This window comes from Cetorhinus maximus, chromosome 18, assembly GCF_964194155.1.
Source record: "Cetorhinus maximus chromosome 18, sCetMax3.hap1.1, whole genome shotgun sequence".
Lineage (NCBI taxonomy): Eukaryota > Metazoa > Chordata > Chondrichthyes > Lamniformes > Cetorhinidae > Cetorhinus > Cetorhinus maximus.
In genome coordinates this window covers 96,176,208-96,185,809 of record NC_135896.1, presented here as the reverse complement: position 1 = coordinate 96,185,809, position 9,602 = coordinate 96,176,208, and the positions used below count along the sequence as shown (strand labels likewise).

Here is a 9,602-nt window from a genome sequence, read left to right as displayed (position 1 = left end):
GGGTTGAGGAGTAGGGCGTGATGGAGGAGTGGACCAGGGTGTCCCGGAGGGAACGATCCCTACGGAATGCCGCCAGGGGGGGTGAAGGGAAGATGTGTTTGGTGGTGGCATCATGCTGGAGTTGGCGGAAATGGTGGAGGATGATCCTTTGAATGCGGAGGCTGGTGGGGTGATAAGTGAGAACAAGGGGGAATATTGAATTCAACAACTTTAGATCTTAAACGCCCCCTCCCCCCATCCCCACCCTGTTTCTTCCCCCTCCCTTTTTTTTCAATAATTTATATAGATTCTTCTTTTCCCACCTATTTCCATTATTTTTAAATCTACAACTAATACTTTGTTAGTCTTTCCACCCCACCCCCACTAGAGCTGTACCTTGAGTGTCCTGCCATCCATTCTTAATTAGCACTTTTCTTAGATAATATCACCACCTTCAACACCTCTTTGATCCTTTTGTCTGTGACATCTTTTGATTATCTGCTCCTATCACTGCTTGCTTATCCCTACAACCACCCCACCCTCAACTTCTCTCTCCCCTCGCCCCCCACCTTAGACCAGCTTATATTTCACCTCTCTCCTAACTATACTTCAGTTCTGCCGAAGGGTCATGAGGACTCGAAACGTCAACCCAATTGTATTAGTTGATTGAAAATTTTGCAGTTATTTTACGTTTGCCACATTCTACCCTCTAAACTTGAGGGCATCCAAAACTCTGCTTCCTGCATCTTAACTTGCAACATGTCCCGTTCCCCTATCACCCCTGTGCTCGCTGACTTTCACTGACTCTCAATCAAACGACATCTTGATTTTAAAATTTTCAAGCTTGATTTCAAATTCCTCTGTGGCCTTGCCCCTCCTTACCTCTGTAAACTCCGCAGCCCCACAACCCTCCGAGATATCTACACTCCTCAAATTCTGGACCCTTCCTAATGTTAATCGCTCCACCATTGGTGGCTGTGCTTTCAGTTGCCTAGACCCTAAACTCTGGAATACCCTCCCTACACCTCTCCGCCTCTCTCCCTCACTTTCCTCATTGAAGGCACTCCTTAAAACCTACCTCTTTGACCAAGCTTTTGGTCATCTGACCTAATATCTCCTTATGTGGTTCAGTGTCACACTTTGTTTTATAATGCTCCTGTGAGTGTCTTGGGATGTTTCGTTAAGTTAAAGGTGCTATATAAATATAAGTTGTTGTTACGCGTATGCACACTAATTTTATCAGAAACTTAAACTGTAACCTAATCAGCCGATATCTGAGCACATTCTGCAATTTTCCAATTGTACTCAAAGTTCAGAGAGTTTTGTCATAATATTTTTTCATGGGACATGGGCATCACTGGCAAGGCCAGCATTTATTGCCTGTCCCTAATCTGAGTGGCTTGCTGGGCCATTTAAGGGGGCAGTGGGTTTGGAGTCATATTGTAGGCCAGACTGGATAAGGATGATGGATTTCTTTCTCCCTAAAGGGGGGGACTAGTGAACCAGATGGGATTGATTGATTGTTGTCATTACCGAGACTAGCCTTTAAGTTCCAGATTTATTAATTGAATTTAAATTACCACCAGCTACCGTAGTGGGATTTGAACCCATGTCCCTAGAGCATTAGGCTGGATCTCTAGTTTAGCTGACCTTACCACTATGCCATCATCTGCCCACAGAGATGATTAGCTTGTGGGCACAGCCCCTTTTCCGTATCTGATGAGGGCTCTGGTATTGCAGTATCTGCGGCAAGGCAACATTTCCGGAACATGTTCAGCTCCACATAACAGTTCTATATAAATTTGCATTAAATGTTTTGTATTATCATTATTACATTCGTACTGTGACAAGATATCAGACATTTGAATTACCGGTTGTAGTTCTAGGACTAGTTAAAGGCTGAGACTAGAAAAAGGGCCTAAAATGTGCTCTAAATTGGATTAGTTATTTCATTCCTTTTCTTTAACCAGTCAAGTTAATCAAAACGATTGAATCAAATGCAAGTGTTTAAGACATCATACTGGATACTGGAAAACAAGCAGTAGGCCACTAAAGGGAACAATTTCGGTAATCATCATTTTTCTTTTTCAGAAGAATCGAAGAAACAAACAGGAAAGATACCTACAGGAGAAGTGACTCCACTATCACTGCAAGTTCATGCCATGGATATTAGGTGTCCTCGTCTGATTTTAGCAGAGTGAAGCCTCAAACTCATTGTTTACTCCCAATATTATTCCAGTTTCTGAAATCATGGGATTGGACCTCTTAAAGAATACATCTCTAAACGGTAACATCTCCAATCAAGAGGAAGGGCACAGCCTCTTGAAAGTAGTATCGATTGCCACCATTACTGCAATTGTAAGCTTTATAACTATAATAGGTAACATTTTAGTTATTGTGTCATTCAAAGTGAACAGCCAGCTTAAGACTGTGAACAATTATTACTTGTTAAGTCTGGCCTGTGCCGACCTCATCATTGGGGTGTTTTCAATGAATCTCTACACTTCTTATATACTAATAGGCTACTGGGCACTGGGAAATTTGACATGTGATCTGTGGCTGGCTCTAGACTATGTAGCTAGTAATGCTTCTGTCATGAACTTGCTCCTCATAAGCTTTGACAGATATTTCTCAATCACACGGCCTTTAACATACAGGGCCAAGCGTACGCCTAAGAGGGCTGGTATTATGATTGGGCTTGCTTGGTTAATATCTTTTGTATTATGGGCCCCTGCAATTTTATGCTGGCAATACTTCGTTGGAGAAAGAACAGTGCATCCAAGCGAGTGTCAGATACAATTTTTGTCCGAGCCCATTATTACCTTCGGTACAGCAATAGCCGCTTTCTATATTCCAGTGTCGGTGATGACAATATTGTACTGCCGTATCTATAAAGAGACAGAAAAGCGCACAAAAGATCTGGCAGAGCTTCAAGGAACAAATTCAGGCTCTGAAAATGAGGTTGCATCTTCCAAAAAGACTCTTTTGAAGTCCTGCTTCGGTTGTGAAGAACGCAAACTCTCCAACAGGGCAAGATGCCAAATATCATGGTCTTCTTCAAACAGAAGCACAACAGTAACTCTAAAATCCACACATGCTCCAAATGTCACAGATGAATGGTTAAAAGGTGATAAAATGGCTTCTTTTGTTAATCACCCAACATCAGAGGATGATGAAAAGCTCACTACAAAATCAGTCAGCTCAGTGTCTAAGGGACAGAATCAGAATGATATGTGTACTGGTGAAGATGACACCAAGATGACCTTGGAAGAGCATCCTATAATAAATGATTATGAACATCAAAACTACCTGGTGTCCCCTGTAAAAAAACAAATGCAGAATGTTAAAAAATACGTTTCCCACAAATCTAATAAATTGGCTGCTGAAAATGGCAGTTTCTCATCAACTGCGGACTCAAGTAATGGTTGTACAGAAATAAAAATAACACCTTGCTCATCTGCTAACACAGAAGCTCCATTTATTAAAAACCTTGATCAAAACCTTGGAATTCAGATCACAAAGAGAAAACGGTTGGTTTTGATCAAAGAGAAAAAGGCAGCCCAGACACTTAGTGCTATCCTACTCGCTTTCATCATCACGTGGACACCTTACAATATTATGGTATTAGTCTCAACATTCTGTTCAAACTGTGTACCACTGTCACTGTGGTATCTTGGATATTGGTTGTGTTACGTCAACAGTACAGTCAATCCTATGTGTTATGCTCTATGTAACAAAACATTTCGTAAAACTTTCAAAATGCTGTTATTATTTCAATGGAAAGGGAAAAGGAATGAAGAGAAGTTATGCTGCCACAGTCAATACCCAGCCACCAACAAGTAAATTCCACCAGGTATACAGAATGACAGGATCACAGAATTGTTATGGTGCAGAAGGAGTCCATTCGGCCCAACGTATCTGTACAGGCTCTCCAGATGAGCATCATGACTTAGTGCCATTCTCCTGCCTTTTCCCCGTACCCTTGCACATTGTTTCTACTCAAGTAATCATCTAATGCCCTCTTGAATGCCTCAAATGAACCTGCCTCCACCACACTTCCAGGCTGTGCATTCCAGACCCGAGCCACTCGCTGTGTGAAAAAGTTTTTCCTCACATCACATTTGCTGAGAGAAAATGGACATTTAATTGGAATCATGCAGTTCCTCTTATACAGCATATTTGATCAACAGCACCTTGTGAAAAATAGTTCTTTTTGGCATATATAAGGGCAGAATTAAAATAACAACCTAGATAGAACCAATTTCTTTGTGGATAGAAGAAATGGAACAGTCCAGCAAGAGTGAACATCAGCTGAAACCACGGCAAATCTCAGCGTGAGCTTGTCCAGGATTTCCCGTGGGTGCAACTATTTTAAACAAAGGGCATTAAAGTGGCAGAGCTGACCTGTCCCTCTTGCTGGCACTCAGTGTTCATGAGTATTTTACTTGTCACGAAAGGCAAACATTTTCCTATGAGAAGGGAAAAGACTATCCCATGAAACCTAAACTCCAGCGCCAAAATTATTCATTGCAAATCACGTAACAGTGGAATACGTGCAGTATATAATTTGAATATTGCATAGGAAGTTGTTTATTTAACTTATACTGAGATCCACTTCTTTTTTTCTGACCTGTTCCTTTCCCTCTTTTCTTTTGTCATCCTTACTTAAAATCACTAACTACCATCAGGTATTCTTTCACAGCCACCAGTTACCCAGTGTGCAATCTTCAGCTGCAATCTTGACTGTGTGTCAACGAGCAATTATACCTTTGGAATGGAGGGGGGAGAGTGAGCGCCCCAGACCAGCTCAATACTCCCCTTACCAAATGTCCATGCAACTCATTTTGCCAGCAGGGGTTGTTGGAACAACAATCAGGAATGGAACTTTGGTGACTTTCCCTTCCCTGTCAGCCATGGCTCAATGGTAGCCTTCTCACCTCTCAGTCAAAACTCTCATGCTACTAAATCGCACACCAGAGACTTCAGAGCACATAGCCTAGGCTGAGATGTCAGTGCAGTACTGAGGGTGTGCTGCACTGTTGGATGAGGCATTAAATCTAGGACTCTCTCATAACATAAAAGATGACACTAGCGTTCTGCTCAATATCTATCTCTCAACCAACACCTGTATAAAAAGACAGATTATCGTGATTTATCTCATTGCTGTTTGTGGGAGCTTGTTGTGTGCAAATTGGTTTTCTTATAACAACTTCAAAGGTACTTAGTTCCAAAGCATTTTGGGACATCCTGATATCATGAAAGATGTAATATAAAAGCAAGCCTTTCTTTTATTTTCCTTTAATTGAGGGACATGGGGGTCAATTGTAATATCCTTATTGTCACTCTGACCAGGATCAGCCAGCTTACCACTACCAGGATTTGAACCAGGTGACTTCTGGTCTGGATAGACAGGGTGGTCATGAACACAAGTTACAACACGATGTAACATGGGCGCTTCTGATTCTCCACTTAGAGAATTTCTAATTATAGCCACATCAATCAGGATAATGGTGACGGATAATGGACAGCAGTCACTGGGAAGGAGAAAAGTTGCATTGAGTCAATGTATGGGAATATGACATTCATTCTGCTGCAGTGGTATAGGAAGAGGCCAATGTCACCTGCCCATTCTCTGCATCACAGAACATTCTATACATGTAATCAGGAGAAATTAAGAAAAGCAGGGACATTCTCCAAAAATGTTAGTCATAGAGTCATAGAGGTCTACAGCCTTCAGCCCATCGAGTCTGCGCCGGTCAAACAAGTACCTAACTATTCTAATCCCATTTTCCAGCACTAGGCCCATAGCCTTGTATGCCATGCCATCGCAAGTGCACATCCAAATACTTCTTAAATGTTATGAGGGTTTCCGCCTCTACCACCCTTTCAGGCAGTGAGTTCCAGATTCCCACAACCCTCTGGGTGAAAAAATTCTTCCTCACATCCCCTCTAAACCTCTTGCCCCTTAACTTAAATCTATGCCCCCTGGTTATTGATCCCTCCACCAAGGGGAAAAGTTCCTTCCTGTCTACCCTCTCTATGCCCGTCATAATTTTGTGCACCTCAAACATGTCCCCGCTGAATCTCCTCTGCTCCAGGGAAAATAATCCCAGTCTATCCAATCTCTCCTCATAACTAAAACTCTCCAGCCCAGGCAACATCCTGGTAAATTTCTCCTGCACTCTCTCCAGTGCAATCACATCCTTCCCATAATGTGGATTCCAGAACTGCACGCAATACTCTAGCTGTGGCCTAACCAGCATTTTACACAGTTGCAGCATAACCTCCCTGCTCTTATATTCTATGCCTCGGCTAATAAAGGCAAGTATCTCATATGCCTTCTTAACCACCTTATCTATTTGTCCAGCTACCTTAAGGGACTGGTGGACATGCATACCAAGGTCCTGCTGATCCTTGGTACTTCCCAGGGTCATCGTGTATTCTCGTGCCTTGTTTGTCCTGCCCAAGTGCATCACCTCACACTTATCCAGATTAAATTCCATTTGCCACTGATCAGCCCATCTGACCTGCCTGTCTAAATCCTCCTGTAATTTAAGGCTATCCTCCTCACTATTTATGGCCCCACCAATTTTCGTGTCATCCGCGAACTTACTGATCAACCCTTCTACATTCAAGTCTAAATCATTTATATATACCACAAACAGCAAGGTCCCCAACACCGATTCCTTTGGAACCCCACTGGACACAGGCATCCAGTCACAAAAACACCCCTCAACCATCACCCTCAGCTTCTTGCCACTCAGCCAATTCTGGATCTAATTTGCCAAATTGCCTTGGATCCCATGGGCTCTTACCTTCAGTATCAGTCTCCCATGTGGGACCTTATCAAAAGCCTTGCTGAAGTCCAAGTAGACCACATTAAATGCATTGCCCTCATCTACACACCTGGTCACCTCTTCAAAAAAATCAATCAAATTGGTCAGACATGACCTCCCCTTAACAAAACCATGCTGACTGTCCTTGATTAATCCCTGCCTCTCCAAGTGTAGATTAATTCTGTCCCTCAGAATTGCTTCCAATAGTTTCCCCACCAGTTAGGTTAGACTGACTGGCCTGTAGTTCCCTGGTTTATCCCTTCCTCCCTTCTTGAACAATGGTACCACATTGGCTGTCCACCAGTCCTCTGGCACATCTCCTGTAGCCAGAGAGGTATTGAAAATTATTGCCAGTGCCCCTGCTATCTCCTCCCTTGCCTCACTCAACAGCCTGGGATACATTTCATCCGGGCCTGGAGATTTATCTACCTTCAAGCCTGCCAGACCACTTAGAACCTCCTCCCTTTCTATGCTAATTTCTTTAATTATATCACAGTCCTTCTGCCTGATTTCCATACCCACGTCGTCCCTCTCACTCGTGAACACCAACACAAAGTATTCGTATAGAACCCTACCTACGTCTTCCGGCTCCACACACAAATTACCACTATGGTCATTAATGGGCCCTACTCTTTCAATAGTTACCCTCTTATTCTTAATGTACTTGTAAAATAACTTTGGATTTTCCTTTATTTTACCTGCCAATGTTTTTCATGCCCTCTTTTTGCTCTCCTAATTTCCTTTTTAAGTTCCCCTTACACATTCTATACTCCTCTAGGGCTTCCGCTGTTTTGAGCCCTCGGTATCTGCCATAAGTCTCCCTTTTTCTCTTTATCCAATCCTATATATCCCTCGATTAGTAATCATCTATAAGGACAAAAATAGTACCGTTTTGGTGTGCAACTTCCTCTTACACTTAAGTGATGAAGTTTAGGAATTGAATTGTATAGTGTGTTGGAACTCTGTTGGCACAAGTTTAAGGTCGGCCCTAAAAACTTTATCGTCTTTAGTTGCAGTGGTCACTCATAGTGAATGCAATGCCTTCTACATGCCTTTGTAGCCTCACATTGCCCAATATCTAATGATATGATGACATAACACAAGGGTGCAGCAATGTTAGTCCTTTGTCATTGGAACCTGATATTTGCATGCTTTGCACATTCTCCATGAGTCTCTCCAAACATTTTGAAGGCAGACCAAGTAAAATGTGGCCAGATACAAATTGCTAAATTCTTTTATTTCAAGTGAACAGGCAGAGTAACAGATTGGATCAGACTTACATATGTCATCAGTACGATTTTGACTATGTGTAATAATACAAAAGTAATGAATATGCTACACTTCCCACATTAGTGGATCACCTTGCTTGATTTAAACAAAATAACCCCTATCCAAAGTTTGCACTCACTTCCAGTGTTTTCTGACTCACCCATCACTCAATCATTTATTGGGAGGGGAATTGAATACAAAAGGGAGGTGATGCTTCAGTTGTACAGGGCACTAGTGAGACCACATCTGGAATACTGTGTACAGTGTTGGTCTCCTTATTTAAGGAAGGATGTAAACGTATTTTAAGCAGTTCAGAGAAGGTTTACCAGATTAATACCTGGAATGGGTGGGTTGTCTTATGAGGAAAGGTTGGACAGACCAGGCCTGTATCTGCTGGAGTTTAGAAGAGTAAGAGGCGACTCAACTGAAACACATAAGATCCTGAGGAGTCCTGACAAGGTGAATGTGGAGCGGATGTTTCCTCTTGTGGAAAAATCTAGAACTAGGGGTCACTAAAATCACTTAAAAGTAAGGGGTTGCCCATTCAAAACAGAGACGAGGCAAAATTTTTTCACTTGGAGAATCATGAGTCTTTGGAACTCTCTTCCTGATGGAAGCAGAGTCTTTGAATATTTTTAAGCCGGGGTGGGTAGATTCTTGGTGAGCAAGGGGGTGACAGGTTATCGGGGTAGTTGGGATGCGGATTTCAGGTTACTATCAAATCAGTCATGATCTTATTAAATGGTGGACTAGTCTCGAGGGGCTGAATAGCCTACTCCTGCTCCTTGTTCATATATATATTGTGTATGCACCCTCTGTCATTTTTTTAAGTTATGCTGTGCTGACAGCCAAAAGGGAAAACCAGCTGGATCACTCCTACAAAGCATTCAAGATCAGGGATTTCCCAGCACAATGGGTGCAAGGTGCTTACTGATTCCTGAGGTTAGTTAATTAATTAATTATTGCTTAAAACCATTGGGGAAACAGTATATAAAATTTTAGCCACATTTTGTTTTGACACTTTTTCTGAAACAAAACTCACGTGAACACTCTATATTTAAAAAAAAAACATTTAAAAGTAACTTTTCCCCAAATTCTTTCTGTGTTCCAAAGTTCCAAAATGTGACCACTGTTGAGACTCAGCCTCAAATTCAATTCAGAGAAAGGACAATATTCTCCTAGCTGTGATGGCTAAATGCACTAAGCTTGGGCTGAGCAATCCCAGTCCAGTTTGTTGGGTCCACGCACAAAACTCTTGGCAACTTAGTGGAACTTAATGATTGACACCTCCTTTCAGGAAAAACATAAGGCTGGCTGGTGTGGAATATTTGAAAGATCCCATTGGTACCACATGCGATGGTCTCCTGAGACAGGGTTGTTGAGCTGCACAGGACAAGATTTAATTTACATATAGTCTACATAAGGACCTGGTCGATGTGTATAGGTGCTAAAAATACAGTGCTTTTCATTCTCCAGCACTGATATCCTTCACTTTCATGAGCACATAAAATTAACTTG

General features: G+C 42.1%; 1 protein-coding gene across 1 annotated transcript; it reads left to right on the top strand.

The window, feature by feature from the left end:
* Positions 1-2,229: 2,229 nt before the first annotated feature.
* LOC144693425 (muscarinic acetylcholine receptor M5-like) lies at positions 2,230-3,822 on the top strand. Its single transcript, XM_078563302.1, has one exon. The coding sequence runs from the start codon at positions 2,230-2,232 to the stop codon at positions 3,820-3,822; it is 1,593 nt and encodes a 530-aa protein (XP_078419428.1).
* Positions 3,823-9,602: the final 5,780 nt, after the last annotated feature.

Coding starts and splice junctions, on each gene's coding strand:
- LOC144693425 (XM_078563302.1), top strand. CDS start 2,230: ATGGGATTGGACCTCTTAAAGAATACATCTCTAAACGGTAACATCTCC.